Source organism: Agelaius phoeniceus, chromosome 5 (genome assembly GCF_051311805.1).
Source record: "Agelaius phoeniceus isolate bAgePho1 chromosome 5, bAgePho1.hap1, whole genome shotgun sequence".
In the NCBI taxonomy this organism is placed as follows: domain Eukaryota; kingdom Metazoa; phylum Chordata; class Aves; order Passeriformes; family Icteridae; genus Agelaius; species Agelaius phoeniceus.
In genome coordinates this window covers 4,571,470-4,598,779 of record NC_135269.1, presented here as the reverse complement: position 1 = coordinate 4,598,779, position 27,310 = coordinate 4,571,470, and the positions used below count along the sequence as shown (strand labels likewise).

At 41.3% G+C, this 27,310-nt stretch overlaps 1 protein-coding gene across 19 annotated transcripts in view; it reads right to left on the bottom strand.

The window, feature by feature from the left end:
• Positions 1-27,310, bottom strand: part of MICAL3 (microtubule associated monooxygenase, calponin and LIM domain containing 3) — a 174,249-nt gene that overhangs the window by 31,599 nt on the left and 115,340 nt on the right. For 11 of the 19 annotated variants that reach the window (XM_077178155.1, XM_077178172.1, XM_077178158.1 and 8 more), the window contains 8 exons: positions 16,024-16,219; positions 11,428-11,654; positions 10,214-10,303; positions 7,007-7,144; positions 4,684-4,746; positions 1,852-1,956; positions 1,140-1,268; positions 653-744 (listed from right to left, as the gene is read on the bottom strand). In XM_077178155.1, the coding sequence (XP_077034270.1) occupies positions 653-744; positions 1,140-1,268; positions 1,852-1,956; positions 4,684-4,746; positions 7,007-7,144; positions 10,214-10,303; positions 11,428-11,654; positions 16,024-16,219 (1,040 nt within the window). The remainder of the gene's footprint in view (positions 1-652; positions 745-1,139; positions 1,269-1,851; positions 1,957-4,683; positions 4,747-7,006; positions 7,145-10,213; positions 10,304-11,427; positions 11,655-16,023; positions 16,220-27,310) is intronic. The other 8 variants (XM_077178157.1, XM_077178165.1, XM_077178160.1 and 5 more) reach the window with 8 other exon arrangements.

Sequence of the window (27,310 nt, the reverse complement as noted above, 5' to 3'; positions counted from 1 at the left end):
CTAGACTCAGCTCACTGTAAAAGTAAATTGGCCTATGCCAAAGCTCTCTAAGACAATATTTTAGCAATTCCTTAAAAAAAAAACAACTAAAACATTTGGAAGGGAAAATTTGAATTGAAGATTTTAAGGGTCATGTACTTCCAGCTCTTACACACTGCAGTACACTAGCAAGCTGAAAACATGACAGTACAACACTGACATGACTCACTTCCTTAAGCTGAGCTATGTTCAGCTCTGGAACAAAGAGGCACTGCTTTGGTTACTACTGTAATTTTCAATTGCAGCTGCACAGAATCTGTTTTTGGCACATCAAAGACAGCCAGACCAGGATAAACAGGAAACACCTCACTTATGGCTCCCTACATTTATCACATATACCTGTTCCTAGCTGCTCACTGAGATTAAAATATCCTGGATAATTCTTCCCTTGTGATGGGAACTTGTGTGGCTGTGATAGAGCCACTGAACTCTGAAGATAGGAAAACAGACAGTATACATTATATTTTAAGGCTAAATGAAGTCAGATTTCAAGATCAACATGAATATTAGAAAGGAAGGAGAGCCCCCTGCTGTCAGTCCTCAGTTTATCCAACAAACTGTTTTATTGAACTATAGGTGTTAAGTAGAAAATGTCAAAGACTCCCTTTCTTACCTCTGCTTGTTTTGCTTTGGGACTAGCAGCTGGAGACAGAGGAAGAACACTCTCACTAGAGGGCTGGATGGGGATGGATGGCTTGCATGGATCTAGGGAAAGGAAAAATGTTACCAAAATACATAAACCATTAATATTCTATCATTTTTTAAATGTTACACACAGCAAGTAGAGACAAATTTCTCAGCTTTTTACAAATTTTAGATTGGACATCTGGAACACAACAAAAATTTTTAAATGTCCAAAGTGATACAAACTTTTTAACAACAACTTTTACAACAAAAAAGCAATTGGAAGGGTTCTCACATTTTACAAAGCTGTAATTAATGGATTCAGAACATTCTTCTCAAAATGTTAATGCAAGCACAGACCTTGTCACTGAGAGCGTGAGGTGATTCAAATCCAAGAGACTCTCTTCTCCTAAATCACATAACTGTATACTCAAATGCAATTGACATCATTCAAGCACTAAAGAGAAAGTGATTACCTTCTTCTGTCACACTGTGAGAAGCACCTTCTGCTTCTTCTTCTTCTTCATCCTCAGAGACTTTCAGCTCTGCCCCTCCTGCACCACTCTGACGTAAGCGAAACTCTGCTTCTGCATCAGAGGCAATGTCTGACCATGGAGGGGAAAAAACAAGAGAACTTGGATACAAGTCCATCAGTGCATAATGCTTTCTATTCACATGGTGCTAACCACTTTCATAACCTGAACACTTAAATGTTCACTCCTTTTTTGGTGATAATTAGTCATTTAAGCAGTAAATGTAAGCAGTAAATGATTGGACTGTTAGTACAAAGAGTTAAATCAGTAACTGAAGTTTTTCTTATCAGTTCTCTGGAAAATTTTCCATGTTTTCTGCCATATGCAGTTAATTTTACAATAGCACAGGAAGCATTCTGACAGTATTATGGACCTTTCACAAATTTAATTCTATTTCTGTTATTCATCAGGATTAGTATTGAATACAGACACAAGACATGGGGTGAGAGGACATGAGAAATTCATTACATAATCCAGGACATTGAGGTTCTTCTCTTTCTTTTTGTCCCTCACTCCTGGCTCCCTCTCAGATATTTGAAACAAACTCCCACACCTCTAAAAATAAGACCAGGTTTAAGTACCCTCATGCAAAGTGTTGATTGCCAATACATTCTGCTCACACAACAGGTTTAAAGGCTGCACAGTGGTACCCTACCATCGTCCAGCTCTGCACCCGTGTCTCCCTCTTCACCTGCCTGCCCTTCTGTGTCTGCAGGCTCTGTGCCCAGCTCATCCTCCACATCATCCTCCTCACATGGAGCTAGAATATATTCAAATATTGAGGGAAAAAAGAAAAGGAAACAAACACTACACAGTGAAAAAGTTCTATATTGAACGGCACCAATAGTTTATACCAGAGATGTTTATCAGTTACTGTCAATACAAGAAATCCTGAAATGTGTCACCTGGAGAGACATCTATGGTGAAGTGACACTTCCAGACTCCAGTGAATCAAGGAATGCCTACCCTTGGGAGTATCCAAAGCATTTACAGTGAAAGCTGCCAGGGCTTTTCTGAGAAACAGGTGTTGTGAAAAATTAAACAAGAAGGGGACTGGGAGGACATCAAACCAGAATAAAGGTTACTGTTCTTCCAGGAACATTTGGGGTTTTTCTTTACCACAACAGAACAGTTACCATCACTTGATAGCACATGTGTGTTAGGTCAAAACTGGAACCTCAAAATTAACCAGGACTGTTCATCTTGAAATTGAAACTGGCTTTGAGGGTGTAAGTCAAAGAGAGAGTCTGGTTATGGGATTTACCATTATTACACTTGGAAACTGTTTAACTCTGTGCAGCTACAGAAGTCTTTGGTAATAAGGTGTAAGAAAATGCATATGCTGTACAAGTGACTAGTGCACAAATTGAAATACTTTGAAGTAATTAAAATGACATATATAAAACCTTTTTTCTGTTACAGATCATTAATTGAGACACTTCTAAGTAATTCAAATTACTTATTCAAAACTTTTTTTTTCCATTTACAGACCACAATTTGATTTACTAGGTCAAAACAAAGAAGAGATTCTTGAATTTGTTACTCTCAAAACTATGACATCTGACACTACTGCTTTTGACAGCATTTAATTACAGGAGGAGAGACAAGATCAAAGTGTGGAGTATAAATCTCATTATTAAATGATATTTAAAAAAACCCCTGTGCAATGGATGATTTGCCGCTTTTTTTTTTTTTGTTAAACATTTCTATTAAACATAATTTAAATATTAAAAAAAAAGTGAGCACTTCCAGTTCCTGATCCTTTTTATTTAATAGTGATGATGTGGCTCTTGGAACTATTTGCATCATTGCATTGCTAATTAAGGCAGTCTTGAAAACAAACCAACCTTCCCTGAAACCGAGGTGTTGCAGCCTCTCCTTTAATACAGGTTTTTGCTTATTTCAAAAGACAGCCTTCAGCAGCTGGTTTGTGTTCTTCCTTCAACCTGAGAATTTCCTTTTTTCCATGCTCTGTAGCGAGCATGGAGTAGTTTATTTTCTGTCAGCTACTGTGAAATGCAGTTCCACTCATGTGTGATAATGTACTGGCCTATTCCTTTACATCAGAGGATTATCAAATCCAGACCCTTACCTATGTCAAGCACAGGAAAACTGAATCATGTGGAAAAGGCTGGAGTGCCTACAGGAGCATTTATAAATCTACTGAACAAAATCAAACCATATCCCAGTCTGATCATTGCTTAGGTATGCAATAGCTTATGTTATTTTGGAAATGATAATGTTATGGAATGGCTTTACGGTAACAGCAAATGTGAGTAATCTTAATCAAAATTTGCAAAAAATATAAGTAATGTTAAGAATATCTGAATCCAGTATGTATGTGTGGGTCCTCAGATTCAGAAACCATGAATGGATGTGACACACACAGATTATGTTGGAGAGAGAGGAGAAAATCAGGTTTTAAATAGGTTGGTACAAAAAACTCAATGGTAAGATTACAGATGCATCAATAAGTAACAACTTGGTGCAAGGGTGGGTCCCATTCTGAGGGACACAGGAAGCTTGCAGTGGCTGGTTATATGATACATATACTGTGCATATACATATATGCAGTTAGGATGAGGAGCAAGAGGCCAAAAGCTGTCACACAATAACTCAGAAGTTACACACTACTGCAGCCAGAAACTGGGAACAGCACTTGGTTCATATTAGCTGGCAGCTGTGAGCAGCCTGCATCGTGTGCAGACACCTTGTAAACACTGCTGACTTGCCAAAGCAGCAGCAGAAGCAGTTTTAAAGGCAAGCTGGCTATTCTGATGTGCCAAAGCAACTCAGCTGTAGATCAACTACCCAGCACAGACTGCTCCACTAATTCAGACACCTTCACAGCTTTACACAATGTACTCCCTCACGATCATACCAGAATCTTCAGGCTCATCGATTTGTAATAGAGCTTAGAGGACCACGCAAAAAAAATCAGCTGAGCTCTACCATCCTTCAAGGTTCCTGAGACTTTCCTGAATAAAAAGAAATACAACCACCACTATTCCTAAAGATCTTAGCTTCAACTTATTCTTCTTTGCTGTTTTCTTCACCACACAACTACAGTTTGCAGTTGCTACAGAGAAGTGCAATTGCTTTAAGCATTCTCTGTCACTTAACCTTTCAACTGCAAGAAAGCCCCGCGTTCCTTGAGTCTAAGGGTTGGGGGAAGAAAACCTGGCCCATCTTCAGTTGCCCAAGCAAATCTGAGCGCTCAGCTGGATCCCTCCTGCATTGCTGCCCCCAGGATGAGCTGTCCTTGGCCTGCCTGCCGAGGGTTAGGGTGAGTGTGGAGCTCATGCGAGAAGGGGCTGTCTGAGCAAGGCGGACATGCACACTCCCCGTCCCCCCTCCACCTCCACTCATGCAGTAGCGACAGGGCCGTAAGTTCCAGGGTTAAAGGACCAGCTCAGCTGCTGAAGGCACGGAGAAGAGAGGGGCAGGGTTATTGTGCATTGGAATACATAGAACATCACCAAACTACCTCCAGGGACCGTCTCCAGCCACGCCTGTACCGCCTCATGGCGTACGGAGGGAAGGTCGGATGCTGAATTTAAAAAACAATAAATTGTAAGAAGTCAAAATTAGACCAGCAGTCAGAGTCTAAAACAGAAGAGTGACAGAGGGAAATTTTTCAGTAGCAAATACAGGAATAAAACCTATGAAATTTCAATCACCCGATTCCAGGTTTGAGAAGTAAATTGAGATAACACACAAGTGTCAGGAGCCTAATGTTCCTTTGGGATCTGTAATGTTAGAGGAAATATTCCTGTGTGGCACAGTGAGAAGAACACCACATCTGACCAGCACCTGCTGCTACCATGCTCCCCTTGGAACTCTGCAGAGGAGGGAAACTGAGAGAAGGAAGAGCTGAGCAGTGAGAGAGGGGTCCCACGTGTCCCAGAACCTGCTGCCCAGCAGAGGAAGGCGCTCATTCTGCTCCCAAAGCAGAATGAGAGAGATTTCTGGGAGCTGTGACACTGTCCCGGGCTGTCACATCAAACCTCATCACTGCTGATGCCAGTGGGCTCTCCAAACACCTCGGATCACGGAATACAGCTCCTCAGCCAGGAACAATCTGTCTCTTGAACTCAGGTTGAAAACTTACAGCACGTCCACAAACAGATGTTGGCAACAGCCTTTGACATACCCAAACTGAATACAGCTCCTCAGCCAGGAACAATCTGTCTCTTGAACTCAGGTTGAAAACTTACAGCACGTCCACAAACAGATGTTGGCAACAGCCTTTGACATACCCAAACTGCTGATAACACCTGCACACACCTCTGCCATATGACAGAGCAATAGAAGCAGCTAATTATACATCAGGATTGCCCTAGGTTGGCCCAGTTTCAGGGAACAGAAAGGAAATACTGACTCCCTTCCCAAAGGAATTTGGAAAGATCACCAAATCAATTTTGGAAAGATCACCTGTTGCTGGCCACTGTAATAGCCCCCCATAGAAAAGTAAGGATTGAACTCATGACCTTCAGATTTTGAGAATAAAATACAAATTAAAATAAAAATCTAGAAACTAGAGTGACACAGACCCCCCAAGCAGAAGCACAAGTAACCTTAATTGTTGTAAACTTAAGAAACATTGTTAACATTTTTAGCTTAGTGCTTTTTAAACATTAATCAACCACTCTAGCAATACTGAGAGTTAGAGAGTTGGACTCAGCCTATTTCTGTGGCTGTAGTGGGAACAAAATACCCATCTCTTATTTGTAGGGAGCTGATTTCACACCAGAAAAACCCAGTGCATTCTACAAACTGCAAATATAAGTATAGCCAAACTGATCTGGAATTGTGTATCAAGCTAGACCAGGATTAAAAAAGCCCCTACACCAAACATCTAAAACTGCAAGGAAAAGATAATTATCTGGAATAGAAAAGAACCAAGTATCATGAGGTAGAGCTCTGGATTTTTAATGCAATTTCATTTTTTCTGTGAAAGACACCGCTTCTTACAGCAGATATACTCCCTGTACAATTGTGTCACCATGGCTGCAGACTGAGAGAAGACCACAGCTCATCAGCTGCATGGTAAACTTTGATTTAAGCCCACAGATAAAGCACTTATGACACACTTACCTTAAGACACGCTGTAACATAGTCTAGAGCAAGGTCAGCAGGGACTGCTGGAAGGTGCTCACATGAGATCTAGACTACCAGCATTTTCCCCCTCCAAAGTTTGCCTTTGAGTAACTGACACCTTGCACATTAGAGGTAGATACACTGTCAAATCTAAACACAGGGAGTTCAAAGCCATCACTGATCAGATTTGCAAGCCCTTTGACTCCCATCATTCCCTGCTCATACCAGATGCAGTTACATACTTGGAAAAGAAGCAGCAGAGAAATACACTCAAAACAGAAGCTGACCCTGTTCAATCTTTGCTCTAGTAGCTACATAACAGAGCCCCTCAGCTTTCCCTAGAAAGTGTAGTTTTCCCTGCCACAAAAAGCACAAGACTACTATTAGCATCCCTAGTCAGTTACAGAGGGCTGATTGCCAGCACTACCAAATCATGTGTGGTGAGGAAAAATGCTAGAGTCAAAGCAGGCAGACAAATAGGCCAGAAGTCACACTGTCACAGAGCTGAGAAAGCAGCAGTTCTAGACAGACACTGACCTGAAAAGCAAAAAGTTTAACCAAGTGTAATTTCAGTGCAATTTGAAAGCAGCTCCTTTCAATCACTGCTGCACCTGCTGAAGTCACTGGTCTTGAAGGGTGCAGAAGCAACAGAGTTAAACAGCTGCAACTGGGATCCAGGAACTGCTGGTGTGGGGCTTGGGGGAGATTACCTCTGGAGGTGGAGGACTTTGAGGCTGAGACCATTTTTTCCTCCTCCTCTTTCTCACGGATGTGTGTCCAGTGCACATCTGCCAGGATCTCCAGAGGATCAACCGGATTTACAATCTGCTGCAGCCTAAGGTTTCCAGCTAGCAGGAGGAGGCCATGGCATAACAGGTTGTAGGCAGGGTGTATGAAGGGCAGGGAGGAAAAGATGGGAGAACAGTGGAAAGGAAAGGTAGCACATAATAGGAAAGGAAATAAGAAAAGAAAATATTATTGGCTAAGGTCAGTTTGCAAGACAGACAGAAAAAGCTCAGCACTGTGTGCACACGCATCCACCAGTACAGCTCCTCACACCTCCCATCCAAGCTGAGTCACACCATTCCAAGGCAGAGGGATGCCATTAAAGCATCATCAGACATCATGTCTATTGCAAGAAGCTTTGCTGAAATGAAAGAAGTTCTCTGGGTGTCCAACAGAATGTGGTATGTAAATACCAATTTAGCAGAAATTCCCAGCTCCTTCAGCCTATTCGTTATGATTATTGCCAAAGATATTGTCTTACTGTTTAAGGTGAGGAATAATGTCCACCTGACTGATGCACCAAGACAAAAGGTTTTTTATTTCCTACTATTGGGCTAGGCACTTCTTTCTAGTCTGGGTACACACTTTGTGAATTAAATAATATGATGGATCTGAGAGTTTCACGTGTGTATGTGCATATGGGCACATGCTAATTTTAGCACCTAAAACCATTTTGTTTACTCCTGGCTCTTTTGTACTGACTTGTTCAAAGGGAGAATTTTTTTCCTGAAGGATAACAGCATTTTGGTTGTGACTTAACAGCTCCCCAGAAGGGAATTCCTGCCACACAAATTATTCTGTTTAAGAGAAATAGCATTACTCTTCAATTACTTGCCTACACAAAGCTCAGCTACTTATGGAATGTCAAAGAGAACAATGGGCACCTTAAGCAATTGATGAGCTTGTTTAAATTCTGCAGAACACCTGCCCTGGGAGCACTTACTCTGAGGTATTAAATTTATAGACCCTGTCTCTATTGCTGTCTGCTCTGGCTCTGTAACTCAGGCTTCATTTATCCATAATAAAATAACTGGTTCTGCAGGGGACAGGTGTTCACCTGTACACTGTCTGCAGGAGTGGCCTTCAAAAGCAAACACCTCAGCCTGAAAGGAAAATGCCCACTTACTTTTGAAAGTAGGAAGTCAATTTTCACAACTGGGTTACCACTGAGTAGGGCAAAGCACTGTTGCAGCAGTTTAGAACCTCAAAAGCAGTTAGATTTTCATATGGTGCTCTAGTGTTTGAAGGAAACAAGACACATTAGCAGCATTTAGAGCTTGCACTCATTATTTCCTGCTGTCTCATTTTAACAAGTTCCTCTCTCCCAGCCATGTTTCTCCCAGACATGACAAAGTGTTTGGGATTTCCATTTCAGGAATGACTATGTGTGAGATTTGGCATTAAAACCGCAGAAGAAACAGGCAGAAGGAACTGCAGGAAGGACAGAATCAGCAGATGGTCATTAAAGGGAAAGGGGCTCAGAGGCACAAACCCAAATGCAGAGCAGGATTCACAATGTAGCCAAGGATTCTGCAGCTTTATGTCTCTGTTGCCTCACCAGAGTGTTTTTGTATCAATTACACAACCACAAGGGCTTCCAGAGGCGCTGGCCATCCTGCAGGGACAGGAGCCTGGGCTGTCCCTGCTCCGTCCCAAAGCGCTCGCATGCAGCCCCCAGGATGAGTAGGGTTAGCGCTTGCATCACCACACAAACGTCTGTGTTAAAAGGTTTAAGTTTGCCAGCAGGGGCTGAGAAGTACAGAGTCACTCAGCAAGGCTTGGAAAGAGCAGGTCCCACATGATCTGCATGTTTTCAAGTGGATTGCTCTGGGATTTAGACCACTGTAACCTACACTCCTTTAGTTTTTCCACAGAGGCTTGAGCCTGTCCTGTCCCTCTCACCTTTTCCAATAAATAATGAGCAGCACAGCCAGACATGAAGGGCTGCTGCTTGGCCTAGAGGCAAACCTAACACTTCTTTAATGTCTAAGTGCTTGAGAATTTCAAACACGTGGCACAGCCTTTCCTCAGGGCTGCCTGCTCAGCTTTGCAGGAAGCTGAACATTAATTGCACTTAGATTTGTAATGGTAGCTTTTCTCCATTTCCACTGCAGCAGCAGCACTTTATATGCTGTGGGCAGGCTCAACGTTTTCACTTTATTGGCTCAAGGTTTTCACTTTATTGCAGTAAGGAGCCACCTGAAAACCAACTCCTTAAGAGTCAGGTCTGAAGCACCCTGACGACTGAAACAGGGGGAACTTCTTCCGGTATTCCATGCCCTTCAGCCACCTTACTAATACTTCTCATTCTTATTACAGGAAAGTTAGATGGCAAAAAAGTTATAATGCTTCTTTTTTTTCTCTCTTGGAAAGAAAAAAAGAAAGTTGGAAGCTAAGCTACTGGTATTACAACCATCAGCTGTAAAATATGCAGTTTGACAACTGCATATGGCCCCTTACACGCAGGAAGGCACTTGGATTTTCCTCTTATGTGTTCTGGCTCTAATGAACCACATTGAGGGAATGAGGGGTTAACAAGCTATTGGGACCATGTGTTACAAAAACCCAAAAATAAACTGCAAGAGAATGCATCATGGAAAATGACACAACCAGTTAGATTTGAATGTCTGATTAATTTTATGACTATTATGTAACTGCTTGAAGAATCTTGAGGGATTGCTGTAGCTAGATTAGTTTCCTTCCAGACTCTCCCCACAGACAGACAGACACACAGAGGACAACAAAAAAAGCAACTTTGCTGACACAAGCAGTCTAAAGGCAGTACTTCTAATGTGTCCCATGTGTCTGAGATAATACACAGGTGCAAGTAGTCTACATGTGTAGAACAAATCTGATACTCCTTATTACCTGGAAGTCACTGTTCATGCAAATTACAGCAGCAAATTGTCCAGGTTTTCTAGAAATCCTGAGGTGCTTGGTAGCTTTATCACCTTCCTAAAACCAGTGGCAATGACAGATCTGATTTATGGCACTTGAACCAGGAGATGAACAAGGGCTACTGAATCAGTTTTGAGGGAGCTGGTAACACAATGAAATAAAACACAGAAACTCTTCATGTGGGACCTGCTCTTTAATACCTTCCCCTGGAGGTGGAGACAGTGTGCGGGTACCTTTATGTGTACCCGAGTCCTCTTCATCTGAGAGACGTTGAAGCCAGAGGCCTTGCTGCAGCTCTCTCTCCCAAGGGTTATACTCCCCCTCTACAGCAGAGGGAAGCACACATCCACATTTAGCACCAGGCACACGTGTACACACACAAGCCATGGAGAGAGGGAAAGAGAGAAAGAGAGAGGACAGCATCAGAAAGAGAGACTGCCTGGAAACGCTGCAGCTCCCCGTACTCCCGCTGTGTTCCAAGTGCCTGGCAGGAAAACTGCTCGAATGAAACAGCATCCATCCAAGAACACCACTGCTCAGCAGGCTGAACACACAACATGCATGTTGCCATACTCATAAAGAAGTTTTGGTTTCCACAGACTGCACTCACGGACATTCAGCTCCTAGGTTGAGAAGGTAGCCAAGGAGCCTGCTGAGCTCATCAACAACACTGCCACTAAGACTCAACACTGGACCTCTGCTGGCAGTAGGCAGCCAAAGACCTTTACAAAAAAGCTCTTTGGAGTCTACAAGTCTCCTCAAAAAGGAAATGTGAGTATAAAGACAGAGACAAGAGCAGTGAGAAATTTGGCATGGTGGTGAAACACTGGAAACATGTCTATTCTGAGCACAAACTTTGCATTTTGATGACTGAGACAAACACAGGGGAAGGAGTCTTTCCCTAAGGTTTTCCACAGAAATCTTTCAAAGCTAAAATGGGAACTACCTGAACTCCCTTATTTCTCAAGGCCATCTTTTAACTTGGGAGAGGTACAAGCACCTTCTTGTGCAATGCCCTGCTGACAGTGACAGGGCACTACTCCTTAGTGAGGCACTCTAAAACTGAAAACACTGCAACCACAATGCTTCCAGTTCCTGCTGTCAGAGAACAAAGGGCACATTCAAATCTAATTCCAAATAACTATAAAAACCAACCATAAGCCAATACAGCAGCACAAGGCTGTGAATTGACATGCTGGCATGGTGTATGGGAAGCATATTGTGTGAGTACTGGTACTCTAAACTGTCCTGTGGGCAAAGTCCTTCAGCATCCAGAATAAACCACCTCGAGCTTTCCTTGACAATAACTCCCTCAAAAATCAGAGCAACAAAGAAGCAAAAGAAGAAGTAAAGTTTTCCAAGGCAAATCTTTCTTATTCTGTATGGCCAATACTCAACTCATTTTTTCCCTGCTGGCTGGCAGAAACAAAGGATGAACCAAGCTAACCTTCACTTGACTCCTCATCTTCTTCCTCTTCGTATTCTTCCTCCTCATCATCATATTTGTACTCAATCTCATGATTTTGCTCAGCCTCAATCTCTTCTTCACTCTTTCCCTTCAGGAGGGCATGGATACGCACAGCCTCTTTCCATGGCACACCACCCAGGTCTGAAGGGGGTTGCTGCTCATCATCTTCCTCTTCATCTTCCTCCTCCATCTCAGATTCTGAACTACTGTAAGATTTTAGGAAAAAAAAAGATTATATTGCTAATAATAAATAATAACCTTAAAGATTATGAAGTCAATGCTTTCTTGATCAGTCTTAGATCACTAACAAGTCATTTCAACACACATAAGCCTAAAACATAACACTGATTTTCAGCTTCCAATGTTTCATAGGCTTTTTAGTGACAGCATCACCTGCAGGCTGCAGTATGGTCCTTGCCCTCCTTTTAAAGAAGGAGAGGCAGCAGAAAAGTGCCTCTGAAGCCAAGTCCAAATATTTGTGCAGCATTTATTGTTACAGTTCAAGACAATTGAATACAACAGAAAGAAACTATTTTCTTCATATCACATTGCTCTTGATAAATCAGTGCAGGAGTTCCTCACAGCATTAGAATGTAGAAGGCCATGGCTTTTGATACAGCAGCTACTGCTGAGATACCCAAGATAATTTTGGCACTTGCTCCTGTGAACCAGAGCAGTCTTTGGGAGTAGAAAGAATACAAAACACATCAGGCAAAGGATACAGCATGTGAACTAAGGAGATGGAGAAAAAAAACCCCAAAATTCTTCACTTTTCTGCATCACAGACAGAAATATGTATCCAATTAACTACACAGTGTACATGCTGGCAAGAAACTGTAGGAAGCAGTGCAAAGATAATTACAGTAATGAGATTATTATTCCCACAGCAAAGTCTAAACCATGCAAAGCAATAAATGATTAGTGCCTTTTAGAAGTCACCTCTGTTTAATTCTAACAGTTCCTCAGCATATGCAGCAGGGGCAGGAAATGTAACCACTCATTCAGCGACATTTAATCGAGCTCACTCTTACATGCCAGACTACCTGGAGGGACTGAGGAGAAAGATGGTTGCATTTGTCACTGGAAAATGAATGAGGACTACAACACACTCACAGATCCTCTCTGCAGGGTCAAAAGGTGCTCCAGCTTTGTTTTACCTGAACAGACCATTGTCGTGACAGAACTGCATTTATTAGAGCAACTGTTGGATACTTCTCCTATAAATCTTAAAAGGCCCAATTCATCTGACTGAAGGATAAAACTACTTGTGAATAATTAAAGTTTGGGTGAATAATCTGAGAATAGTATTTCTGCTGCTTCCTTATGCCCATGACCACTGGCTTTGGCAGAACCCATTCCACGAAGACAATGAAAGGGAAAACCAACAAATAAAGAGTAATGAAGGTTATACTTCATGTGGGTCTATGAAATAAAACTTGTACAGTTGTACTACCTTATTTACATAATTTTATTCATCTGCTAGTCTGAGAGCCTATTTTTGATAGCAAACCTAAGAAGGAAAACCCTTTGTTCATGCTCTGATTGTCACACACTTCTGTCCATAGGCTCTTAAATTCTTCTAACTGGTCTGCATACAAATAACATTATTTTGCTCAAATTACAAGCCACTTTTTCACAGCATAAACTCAACAGTTATTTTTAACATGCTGCCTGATTTTCACATGTGAAATACTGAACACAAACACTGTTGGCAAGCTGTGGGCTTGGTGCATGAAGACCAGAGCATATTCCAAAGGCTTTATGCAGATATTGTCACAGGGTTAAATGTGATGTTCACCTTCTCCCTGATTTACTTTCCCACCCTTTGGTATGGAAATAAACCTGACAGGTGCTGCATGCTGGGGGCTTGGTGTGCTGTCAATAAGGTTTACTGCTGCTCAAATTGTTGCCACGGGTGCTAAACAGAATGAACTGCTGCTCTTCCACCAGCCAGCTTATCGCATGGAGGAGTGACGACACAAATTCTTCACCACACAGCTCACTTCACCTTCTTTGGGTTTTATTTATCACTTGGCTTTTGTTTGACCTTTGAATACTGAGAAATGAGAAGCTGAAAGACAGCAGTGGGAGATGGCCTGGTATAGTGAGCATTCCTTTCAGCATGGAAACCCTGTGCTGTAGGAATTCACTCAATAGCTGAAATTTTATTTTTCTATAAAGCAGAAATCAAAGACCAAGGCAGGTTGCTCTATAGAATTTGCATAAGCAGTTGAGTATCTCATTATAAAAAGGTGTATGTACAGATTTAGTGCTGAGGAGAGGAACTGAAACCCAAACTGTGGCAATGAATCTCTTCCCTTGCCATACAGACCTATACAGCACAAGCTGTCCTATGACACTCCTTTGAAAGGCCACAGGACATGACACCAAAACTGGAGATGGCACACTGGGGGCTACTGCAACTTAAAGGCAATCAATAAGGCATATAAATGGTTTCCTACACCTCACACTACTGTGTAGTCTGGCTTTAGTTGCTTAATTGATCTTTTTTTTAAATTGAAACTTAAATAAGATTAACTATCTTTTGAAAAAAATATACTTTGAATGCTCTTTCCCATTAACTTTCTCTGCAGTGTGTGCGTGATGGGAAGCTGTGCACCAAAATGTGAGGTCTCTGCCTGATTTTTATCTGCCACTTAAGTGAACCCTGAAAGCCCAACCCATCCTTTGTAAGACATGGAGGGAACAAAGAGTTCCCCATCTCCTCTGCCTGCTCCTAGCCCTGCAGCACTGCACCAAGACAGTGAAGATGATTAAATCAGGGCCTTGGTTGGCTTGTTGCAGGAGTAAAAACTTTTTTTTTTATTGCTGAAAAAGTAGTCAGACTTCTCCCCCCTTTTTTATGTCTTTGCAGTCTATCCATGGAGTGAATACAGCTGCAGAGAGGATACCCAACAGCTACACCTCCTAGAAAATTCTCCCTCTGCTCTCTCTGATATTTGGCCCACACAGCCTTGTCCATTTTCTGAGTAAACTGCTTGCCATATTTAGATTTGGAATATAAAGTTTTCCAGGTCAAACTGACAGGGAATTTGATGTATTTCCTCTTTTCTCCTTATGACAGAATGTGAATTGCCCACGCTGCTTCTCACATGGAAAATTATACAATGCACTTTACTACAGACAGAAATTCTCATACTGATAACAAGTTATAGGGATGAATGTAGGACAAAAGGAACTAAATGTAACACCCTACAAGACAAAAACCAAATTTGCTAACCTAATAGTGTTCCACCCTCAATCTTCAGAATCTCACAAAACACCTCTTGGCAGTGACCATCAGCTTCATACCAAAATGCCAAAACTCCACTTTTTTAAACTAATTATTGGCCTTTGTAAGTTTTCTGCCATTTATTGAACAGGCCTATTGTGTCCTGATTTAGTGAAATCAAGACAAAGAGTAACAACAGTCAATAGCTCTACACTTTTGTTTTAGAGGTAGAAATATAACGGAGTAAAACCCCTGAGATCATCAATGCTTATTTTGTCATAGTTGATGTAATTCCTAAACCTAAGCAGGTAACTAAAGGAAGGATGAGTTAAGAAAATATAGTTTGAATCTCCCAAAAATAGGCCAAGATTATTGAATTTCTCATACAGACCTATATCTGCAGGCAATTCATACATAGAATATGACTGTAGGATCTAAGTTTCAGGAAGCAAACAATAGCATTTTCTGAGTTTATTTCAAGTCTACTGGACAGACTCAGAGATGAAAAGGTAAGGGCTGCTATTGCTACAAAGACAAGTAGATGAGAAATTGTGTTAAGAGACCAAGACTCTGCAAAAATGTGTGATTGACTATAAAGTTCATGAGCATACTTCCTCAAGGATTTCCTCTCAATGATTCTTGTAAAAATTGTTTCCACTAGCTCTGCCTGCATGGATGTGGATCCTGGTGTGCTTGCACATAATTTTGCATATAAAGAGAAATTCATGAAGGTGCAATACACACACATTTATACACCGTCATTTTGTTATCATGAAGGTACAATACAATTATACACCTTAATTTTATTACCGTGAAGGTACAACACATTTTTCAGCAGCCACAGCTATTGCTTCCATTAATACCTCTCGGGTATTGCACCAGCATTCAGTCAGGATTACATGTGTGCCAAGCCTAAATCTTGAAACCAAACATGGTTTTGAATTGTAATGCAAAGCATACAGAAAAGAAGGTATATAACTTTATATAGCTATATAAAAGAAGGTGTATAAAAGAAGGTATATAATTTTGGAACCTCCTTCCATTTGAATGCATGTTCTGTTTGCTCAGAAGACTCACTTACCTTTGATACAATTGAAAAATTAAGTTTAAAAATCCCTTCCCATTTTGGAACTTAATCTCATGGTATTAATCTCACGGTATTACAGTGCTAGAGGTGTCTTCTGATAGTAGTGAGTTATTGAGAACAGAAACTACAAGATGAAAAGTCTGTGTGTCTCAAAAGCTTTAGAAAGCGCAACATGGTAAATAGTTAAAGAAAAAGGAAGGGCAGGCAAAGCCAGCTGGGATGGTGCAGAAAAAGCTGCTGGGCAATGTGTGCTGACCTGCTGGGCACATCCTCTTCTGTCCCTTTGTCCAGCACGCTGCTCAGGTTGTGCTCTGCCAGGGTCTCCTCGGGCACCTCCTCCAGCTCCTCCTCGCGCTGCAGGGACAGCCGGTAGTTCTCCAGCTCAATGCGCTCCGGAGTGCCTCGCAGCCGCTTGGCCAGGCTGGGCTCCTCCAGCCCGTTCACACTGGGACCTGAGGACAAGCCAGGCAATAAACAACAAATGCAACAGTCAGAAAGTCACAGTTTTGAGAGAACTGAGCAACTGGGAGAACAGGGGCACGAGGCAGAGGGAGGTAAATAAAGCGAGAGAATACCTTACGTCATTATCCTGTTCGTCACTACTGGGAGGCCAGACTGCAAAAGGGAATCTTAGTGGTTTTGGCTAATAGATGCTAAAAAGAATGTTAAATGTCCTAGTTGAGAGAGGAAATAGGGCCATTTTAGCTGCAAAAACTAGAGATGCAATGAAGTCTGTGTGGGGAAGGCCTGGGCACAGGCTGGATGTATTATCTGAGACCCAGAAGGAATGCTACAGGGCAACCCTGCTGCATGTTAAAACTGGCACCAGCCAAGGGAAATGTACAGAGTTAATGAGCAAGGCAATATTGTTACTACTTAAAGATGAGGGAAGGAATGAAAAAGGCCAAATTTTAAAACTTTTAATAGACTTGAATTGATTTACTTTTCAATCAGAATTTGTAATGAAATGAATCACAGGGACAAATCTCAGAGAGACATTTGCAAGTAAAAATCCCAGAAGTCCCCCAGAATTGCAAGGATATGTGAACCAGACAGTTGTAGAAAAGTATTGAGAAGCTTAATTCACAGTAGCACTCAATGAATTTTATTCTATCCTGCTTTCATCCACTTATTTTTTAAATTGCAATATTTTAGCTTGAACACCACGCCACTGTTGACCCCTTACCCATATTTCCATGCCTTTGTTTTGCTTTGTTAAACAAGCCATGCCTTCTCACTGAAGATAAGCTCTTCAGTGCTCTCTGATCATCCCCTAGGTCTCTGCACCTGTCCCAGTTTGGATTAATCTTTCCAGAACCTGGGTGATTAAAAGTGAACGTGGCTTTCCAGATGAGGCCTTATCAATGTAACACACAACCCTGCCACAAATCTCTCATCTGATACATGCTGAGAACACACCTGCCTATTTATATGTCACATAATACTGGTGGCTTTTATGATATTTAGATCTTCCTCCTTTGCTTTCAACTGATGAGCACTTTGTTGGTAGCCAAAATTCTCAACATTTTCTTAGTACATGACCTGGTACTTTCCACTATTACATTCCTAAGTTTAATCTTACAGTTGGCAACATTTTGCAGTTCTTAGTGGATGATATGCTTGTCCTCCTCTGCATTGATGAGGATTTGAAACGTTGATTCAGCCCTGAATTTCATTAGCAGATGTTTTCCTTGGTTTTTTTTTTTTTTTTTTGGCTGGTAACTTTAATGACAGTATTACAAAAATCAGACCCCTTATCACTTTTTGGGACACTGCATAGTTTGTAGGTGACATCCAACCCCCTTATTTCCTCCTTTAATAAAACCTCTCATCTCTAATTTAGCCCAACTTCTTAGCTACTCACACTTCATGTACTACTCCCCTGTTTTATCCAGTTCCAATAATTATTTCCATGTGTCAGCATTCCTGTGCTTTGCTCAAGTCCAGACTGTTCAAATGCACTACAATTTCCCTCATGGGAGGTATCAGTTGTCAATAAAAGCTGTCAAGCCAGTCTAGGACAGTCTCTGGTGAACCCATGCCACATTTTATAGCACTTACCTGCATGAGGTCAAAGGACTTCCCTTGCAGAACTAGCAGGTTTTAGTTACTCCTTAAAAGATGCTACACCTACTGTTTAACTGATATGTACATGTTCAGATCACCTTTTAAAGTTTATTTGTTTTGTTTTCTTTTTAGTTTATCTGCAGGACATACTTCTGTTACCCAGTGGTCCATAGTATTTCCTGAATGAGACAGTCAAAGTACATTAGGACAGCTTGATTTAATCACAAATTGTTACCACAAAGCTCACAATTTCATTTTACATTTCTCCCACTCTTCTGAGACAAAGACTATTTGCTTCATTGTATTAGTCCTCATTTCCCAATCCTGCTCTTCCCACTGTCTCTTTTGCTCCCATGTCCATCTGGATTTACTATATACAAAATTGCATTTTATGTCAGCTCCATCTTCACTATGAACACACTTCTGTTTTTCCTTACCTTGCTTTTACCTACATGCCTACAAAACAGAGCTCTTTGCTTTGCTCTCCTTTGCAAAGTCTAACCCAGCATGAGCTTTGGCAACCTTTACTTTATCCTCGCACATTTTAACTTCCAAGACAGCTTTTGCTTCCTTTCTTCATCCTCTGTAGTTTCTCACTTTATTCCCAACAGTTTTTGGTTTTTTTCCAGGACAATTACTCAGTACCACCTTCATATTTCACACAAAATTACACAGGTCTTTACATAATTCCTGGCATCTATTTCCTATCCCACTCCTCTGAGATAAAATCTTGAAGACAACCGCCAGAAGCGTTTTTCTCTCTTCCTTAGCATGATTTAACCCTTCCATGACATGGGCAAGTGGCTGCCATGCCTTTAGCTGGAACTCCAGAGCTTCTTCATGGTACAAACAAATAAGCTTGGTCAGGTGGCAACACTGCCTTGCATTTCCAGGGATACTGTGGTCTCCACCATTTCCTGCTGTTAAGCCTTCTGTTGTGTTTTGGTTTGCAAAGTTTAGTGGAACTGAACTGCCTTTTTCACTGGGATTCACTATTTTTCATTCTCTCTCTCTCTCTGGTGATACCTACTCAGCCAAATCTATTTTTGCAATCCATGTTACATTACCCAGCCCTGAGTTCACAGTACCAGGGGAACTGACCTCGAATTTTGCCCTGCTACTTTGGCTGACAGTAGAAAAAAACAGGACTCTGGGTAACATAGTAACACCAAGGTCAGGGAAAACAAACAAGGAATATATTAAAATAATGATTTAGAAAAGAAGGTTTTGTACTACTCAGAACGTTTTATACACATGGAGTCATCAGCAAGGCTCAGCTACTTTAACAGGAATGTCTTTCCACAAGCTGTTTTTAACTTACTATCTTCTGATGCAAACCCTGACATAGCTGCAAAGTTCACAATAAAAAGGATTCTGAAAACCAAAGAACAAGAACTTTTATCTGTCTGATATTATTTCACTCTTTTTGTTTTCTAACCATCTTAGGGCTTTTTGTCAGCCTTTTCAAAGGAAAAAACCAACAAAAAACCAAAACAACCAAACCCAAACAAACAAACAATTGCCATATAATTAAATTAAATGGAGTAGAGTTCTTTAAAAAAAGGCTGTTTCAGTATTCCAATATCTAGTGTGGGGAGAAAGACTGGCAGCAATCACTGCTAGGTAGAGAAGGACTCAAAAATCAAGCTGACATCTTTTTACATGCATTTCATGAACATATATGATCCTTCAGGAAAGTTTTTCAAAACACAAAGCATCACTGCCCTTCTCATCACAAAGACCCAGTGTAACTGGGACACAGAGAATGCAACAAATCCTGTCACAGCAAATCCTGTAAGTGGGAGTGACACAATGCAACTGTGTTAAAAAATCTTAAAAGACAGAAAATCAACCTGAACTTTAATGCAAAAAAATGTGGCCAAGCCAAGATGTCCTGTGAGCTTGACAAGCACTCCCTGCCTCAAAATCTCAAAGTAGAAAGGGCATTCCCAGCACCTTCTCTTATTAATTTATATATCCATATAGTTGAGATGCAAAAGTGGTCACATCTCTCCAGTCTGCCAAGAAAACAGCTCTGCATCAGAGAATATGATACAGAAACTCCACTACCAGTTTAAGCATGGGATTTCTAGGAATTTGGACTACACAGATTATTTAGTTTACTTCATATATTAGTTTTGTTTCTAAAAGATGTCTGTTTCTACAAGATGCCATGCATTTAGCAGATATGGCTGTCTGCAAAGCCACTGTCCAACTTATTAACAAACATGAAACAAGAGAAATGCTACTGATAGCCATGCACCACAAAGCCATCAACTATCAGAAGGAAAAGCACTGCACTTCACAAACTTATACAAGGGATGAAAGTAAATGTGAGATACAGGCATCACTGAAGTGTCCAGATGATGGACAATTCTCCCATTTTATACTCTAAAGTTCACACCAACTAATTTGATGCTACAATTAAAAACCCATAAAGACACTACAATAAAAATATAAGTAAGACTGAGGAATTCTGAAGCTTGCTGCCTGCTCTCATTTCTCCCTCATATATATAAGGTGCTAAATGCATGGGCAAAGTCTGTTCCAATGCAGTTCTTGTAGACCTGAAGTCCCTGTGGAGGGGAAAGCTGCCTCTCTTTAATCAATACACTGTATTCCCCAGACTGTTCAGAGTGCCCAGCCAGCACCTGACCTTCCACTTGGTCCTTGCCTCTGGGCCCACAGGGACAAAAGTCAGCAATCATTCCCAAGTGAGGAAAAAGGCTGCCATGGCTGCATCAGCCAGGAAGAAAAGCTGTGTTACTACCCAGAGAGGGGAGCTACCTCAAAGCCAAGTGTAGCTTCTTGAACAACCAACTGATCAGCTAAAAATCTACAAACAACATCCAAAATAGGACACATTTTAAAATCTGACTCTTTAATTTGGAAGAGTCAGTGGGCCATGAACATTACATAGATCATCTGAAGGGAGCTGTTTTTCTTAACAGGACAGGCTGCTTAGCTGCTGCATGAAAGCTGCCAGAGCCCTTAATTTATCTCAGCTTTGACAGAGCTTACCTCCTGAAATAATAAGTGTCTGATCAGAGATAACATTCCTAACACAACTGCTCCTTGCCTGCATGAGTGTGTCCTATTCCAGCAACTCAGGCAATTCCTGGAAGGCTTGAGAAGCTCCTCTTGAGAGAGGATCCTATCTCAACTCACCTCCAGTATTACCTTGTTCTGTTAAATCTATATGTTATTCCCATGGGCTCAATGAAATCTTGCCAAGGTTACTCCTTGACACAACTTCCATGCTGAAGATGCAGGAGAGAACTGGGAATCTGAGAACAATGAATTCTTCCCAAAGGGAAAATACCTGTCTATTTCACTAGAAGCTGTTTTTCAGTTATCATGCAGTACCTCTAGACTTGCTTTTCTAAGCTTGCTATCTCAATATCTGACTAAGGTGCATGTCCTCTCTTGTCCAGTATTTTGCACAGACTCAGCTATGGCCTTGGGGAATTATGGAAATTTAAATAAAGGAGTCTACTTTGAAACACATGCAAAAGGGGGAAGGAATTAATACACTCAGGAAAATCTTCATTATGGATTTCCCAGAGCTTGTGGTTTTGTGGTAATGTGAAACACTGTACCTGTTTGTTTCCACTTGTCTTTTCCAAACACTTCAATTACTTCTACCTCCACACAATTGTTTGAGAACTGTGTCAGATAAAACAAACCCTATAGAAACAGCAGTATATTGCCTGTGACCAAGTACTGAAAAGGGAGATGGGAACTTTTCCAGGGGAGTTAAAAAGTGATGCAATGAACTCTCAGTTTGAAATGCTGGAAGTCCTCATAGTCCCTTGCAATTAATTTCTAAGAAATACCTTTTGGGGTAAGGTTTCTGAAGTGCATTATCCATTCAGCAAACATTATCACTGAGGTTTATACCTCAAAGGCATAGACCTCAAAGGAGAAGGCAGCAAACAAGATCCAGCAGTATTCTTAGCTTCTCATTTTTATCTGTGTTCATGTCACATTGAGTTTCAGGATTTTTCCTGGAAGTTTCACCCTCACCCACTTCAGTTCCACTAACTGCCTGTTTGTATTCCAATTCCACTTCTCGTCCAAGGGCCTCAAAAGGCTTTACAAGCACCAGCAGACTAAAACAAACCTATTTTGGAAGTAGGTAAGTACTGTAGAGGCACTGCACAAGTCCAGACACAGAGATTAAATACCAGCAAGGCAATCTCACAACAGTCTGGTGGCAGTGCCAAAAACAGGATCCAGAATGCACAATGCCAAGCACTTCACTCTCAACTTCACTTCAAGAAAAAACACTTTTGATGTAAGGAAGTGCCCAGCACTGTGTGCACAATAAAAAAAGAAAATCTTGGTATTGAGGCTCATTTGTTAGATGCTGCATACATTCAAACAGTAAGTCAATTAAGACATTCCAACTGCTTTCTTCTGAAATCCTTTCCTTAATCCTCTCAAAAATTATTATCTGTAGACACTGTTAAAAATTTCTGTACTGCACAGCAACAGATACATAAAGCATGTCCATGGCAAATCTGAACTGACTGCAGAAGGGTGTCAAACGGAATGGGTTTTTTAAGGGTTAGTAAGAAGTTCAAAGTCTTAAGTCTGGATTCATCTGCCCTTTTATATTTATCTTCTCTTATAGGAAATTTCTCCAGGAAACCCCTGGCAAGAGCCCAACAGACCTGCTGCATTCTTGTCAGTGCTTGTTTGCACAGCCTCACATCATGAGCTGCAGAACTGCACATTTCCTGGTAGGACGCCCTGAATTTGGACAAGCACATCCTCAAAGGCAAAAGGGGCAATGCAACACCTCCTTAAACAGACACAAGAACAAATTTATTTGAATCTAAATACTTCATAGTATCCTGGTTTAGGCTGGGATAGAGTTAATTTTCTCCCTAGTAGCTGGTACCATGTTTTGGGTTTGGTGTGATGTAACATTGGTGACAGGCTGATGTTTTGGCTGTTGCTAAGCAGTGCTTACCCCGAGTCAAGCACTTTGCAGCATCTCATGCTCTGCCAGTGAGCAGGTGCACAAAAGGCTGGGAGGGAGTGTGGCCAGGGCAGCTGACCCCAAATGGCCAAAGGGATACTCCATCCATAGAATGCCATGGCCAGAACATAAACTGGGGGAGATCGCCAGGAGGGACTGAGAGCTGCTCAGGGATCATCTGGGAGTCAGTCAGTGGGTGGTGAGCAAACTGCATTGTGCATCAGTTGTTCTTTGGGGTTATTCCTCTCATTCCTTCCTTTTCATTGCAATTATTGTTATTGTTATATTTATTGTATTTGCTGGGATGCCCCGACAAAGGCAGGAATGATGCATCTGACTCCATGTTCTCAGAAGGCTCATTTATTACCTTATTATACTATATTATATTAAAGAATGCTATACTATACTAAAGAATACAGACAGGATACTTACTAAATGCTAAAAAGATAATAATGAAAACTCATGACCCTTTCCAGAGTCCTGACACAGCTTGGCCCCAATTGGCCAAAGAGTGAAAACAATTCACACCAGAAACCAATGAAACAATCACCTGTGGGTAAACAATCTCCAAACACATTCCACAGGAGCAAAACACAGGAGAAGCAAATGAGATAAGAATTTGTTTTCCTTTTTCTCTGAGGCTTCTCAGCTTCCCAGGAGAAAAATCCTGGGTGAAAGAATTTTTTCAGAGAATGTGAATGCCACAGTTATTATTGTAATATTCTACTTTGTTTCAATTATCTCAACCCATGAGTTTTACTTTCTGATTCTGCTCCCCACAGCTGTGTGGTACTTAGTTGCCAGCTGGGGTTAAACCATCACAAGCAGCCCTGTTACTTTGATACAATGCCTCAACTTCCTCTCTTACTATGGTAGGGTGTTCCCAAGGCCTCAGCCTGAATTACTCAGATATACCATGAAGCCATCACATCTTGAGTTTTCTGATGTTTCCCATTTGATCCATAACACATTCTACTAAATATAAAAGGCCTGAACTCAAAGAGGACGGTATGAAAATCAAAGTCTACTCATAAGCAAGATACCCAGTATCCATGGACAGCATTCAAAATGTGCTCAAACCTGAAGAGAGCCCTCCTGAAATTGTTCTGCAAGGCACAGGTACCAATCCTAGCAGTAAATACTAAGCTTTCCAGAAGATGCACTCTACTGAGTCAAAGCTCTTGGGAATTGTAAATGCAAACTGGCTTATGCTGGACCTGATCAATAAAACTGTCCTTAAATTGACAAGAACCAACATTCTCAAGATCTCTGCTAGCATGTCAGGCTCCATCCTCACACCGTCAGTCTAGAAATTCTCCCCAGCAAATTTGGGACCTAAACAGAAAAATGGGGAGATTAAGCTGTACAGACAGAAAGGTGTTTAATCAAAAAACCATCTGGTGCAGAAGTACTCAGTAGAGTTATCAAAGAACCACTTCTAGTGCTGGCCAAGATGTTTTACAGCATGAATTCAGCAGCACATTAAATAAAAATCAGTGAGATGTTCATATCTACTGGTGCCCTGAGCAATGAAGAGCAGAAAGCCCCCCTCAAACCACTCTAATGTGTATAGGAACAGCTGACAGATAAAATACTCAAGGGATTCTGAAACAGACAGCCCAGAAACAAACACATGAAGGTGTAAGTCCTCCTCCACACATTCCACAACGTCCAGCTAGAATTAAGTTCTCCATTCTCAGATACTGTCTGTAAATGTGGAAGCTTGTTCTCTTCATAACAGTGAAAATTAATAGGACTGACTATTGAATGAAATAGAAAACTCACACATTTGTCTTATGAGTGTTGCAATGTTTTGCCCCACTCCTCCCCATTATTTTAATTAAAACAGACTTCTGGAATTCCCAAAACAGACACTGACAAAACAGTTGCTTACTGCATCAGTAGGGCTGAGTTTAGAACCAGCTGGCAATTGCATTGATCTGACCTTTCTCTGGTTTTAGTGGAAGCAACCAGAAGTGAATATAATTAGCCAGTTTAAGCTCAAGGTCATCTGTAATTTATCCTTATGTCTTGGAAACAAAAAGAAATTCATCTAACTCACAGTATAAGTTATGTTTGAGGAACAGTGTTGCCCCTATGCAGATGCATGAAGTAGCAGCATTATGTAATGAAGGTTAGGAGTTCAGTATGTGGTTTAACAATACAGAAAAGTTGCCTTCCTTACAGCAGAGGTACAGAATCATCCAGGAGTGTGGCTATTTTTGACTCCTGGAAAGTGGCCAGTGTTGTCACTGGTGGGTGGAGAAGAGAATCAGGGGAAAGGAGGTATTAGGTCACCTAATCCAAGCCCCAGGGAACACTGCTAAGCTCAATATTCCTTATTACATCTCTTCTGGCAGGAAAATCTTTATGTTTGTACAGAATTCACTTTTACTGCTGCCCAAACAGGTTTCCAGTCCTAGAGATACAATATGAGTTATGTAGGGATTTTTAGCCTGTTAATCACTCAGGAACATTGGTAAGTCAGTAACCTATTACCAATCATGCTCCATTTTCCTGGTATCGTCCAGGATGTCAGAGCTCTCCTTGGTATTTAGATCAGCTCTATCATATGTTGCCTGGCCTCATTTCCATTCTCTGAAAGAAGCTGAGTGTGGGAAGGCTGAAGAGGATAAAATAACATTACTTTGCAGGCATAAATTTTGTTCTGGAAGCTATTCAAGGTACGGTACCTCAAAGAACCACCTGGGTTCTTGATGAGGCACATCCAGGGACTGGCAGGGAGAAAAAAGAAAAGAAAAGGCCACACAAGATTTTAGAACCATCATGACCTTGGTTAATGAGGTTTCCCACTTTTTGAGTGAAGCATTCTCTTTATTTTAATTAAATAACTTAGAAATTAATATTTAAGACTGATTGTGCAGTTATGATCCAAACGGTGACCACTTTTATGTTGTTACCAAGAAAGCCTCTGCTATCTTATCTACTCCATAACACTTGGTATCATTTTTTCATGGTGGCATCGACCTCTTGCCACTCATCTGTAGCACAAGTACAATCTGCAATCCCTCTGCAATCTCCCATTTCACTGTGAGGATCAGACAGGTGATCCCCAACGTGCAAATCACACCAAGCCAAACCAAAACTGTTTCCACCTAAAAGTAGGAGCAGAATCTTCATTGGCAAGTGTTCCAGGCACACAGCTCAAATCCCAGAAGGCAAAGGCAGGGAACCAGGAGGATGAAGAAGTGCCTGATGCAGGAGAAGGTTTGGAGAAGGACTCAAGAAGCTCAACATGACCTGTCAACGTGCACTCACACCCCCAAAAGCCAACCATGTCCTGAGCTGCATCCAAAGCACAGTGGGCTGCAGGGCAAGTGAGGGGATTCTGCCCCTCTGCTCTGGTGAGACCCCACCTGAGTTCTGCCTCCAGCCCTGGGGGCTCCAATGCAAGGAGGAGGTGGATCTGCTGGAGCAAGCCCAGAGATGCCACAAAGATGATTAGAGGGATGAAATATTTCTCCTGTGAGGAAAGGCTGAGAGAGTTGAGGTTGTTCAGCCTGGAGAAGTCTCTGTGGAGCCTTGGTCAGTACCTAAGGGCCAGCAAGAGCTCTGAGGATGAATGTTTTACAAGGGCATGGGGCAGTAAGACAATGGAGAACGGCTTTAAACTGAAAGAGCGTAGGTTTAGATTGGATGGCAGGAAGAAATTCTTTACTGTGAGGATGATGAAGCACTGGAACAGATTGCCCAAAGATGTGGATGTTCCATCCCTGGAGGTGTTCAGGGTCAGGCTGGACAGGACTTTGAGCCACTTGGTCTAGTGGAAAGGGTCCTTGTCAAGGGGTTGAAACTGAACAATCTTTAAGGTCCCTTCCAACCCAAACTGTTCTGTGATACATTCTTTGAATCTTTAAGTACAAATTTTGCTTATTTTTTATAGAAACTGGTACTTCTAGTTCCACATGGGACAATGGACAATATTTTGATCATTTAAGAACAACCCATCAGAAACCTGAAATTTTATCATGCATAATAAAAGTGTGAGATGTAATGCTTTCAGGCTCCTGTTCAATTTGTGATCAGATTCAAACCACCACCTGTGAACAGCTATCTTCTTTCTCTTTACTGAGTTAATAACCACTATATCTCTCCTGAGGCAATGTCCTAGAGATTTCCATAATCACTGGATCTCAGAATCCATTTACATACTAAGCATGGCTTTACCTCATTTCTACCCTTTGTGTCAAGATTATCAGGTGCTGATAATGGAGCAGGCTGAAATCTTAGGCTGGCAGTTACAGGAAAATATAGTGGGGAACACTTGTCACAAGATCCACATACTCCAAAAAGGTTCAACATCTGCTCCCTCATTGTGTTGCACACTTTTCTATTACCTACACTTATGCCACATACTCTTGTGTAAATTTTACAAAGCAACTGAATATTCCAAGCAATCCAGAGCTTCACACCTTAGTGGAAATTTTTCCCAAAACTAGGAAAATTCTTGTAATTATATATGTAGATA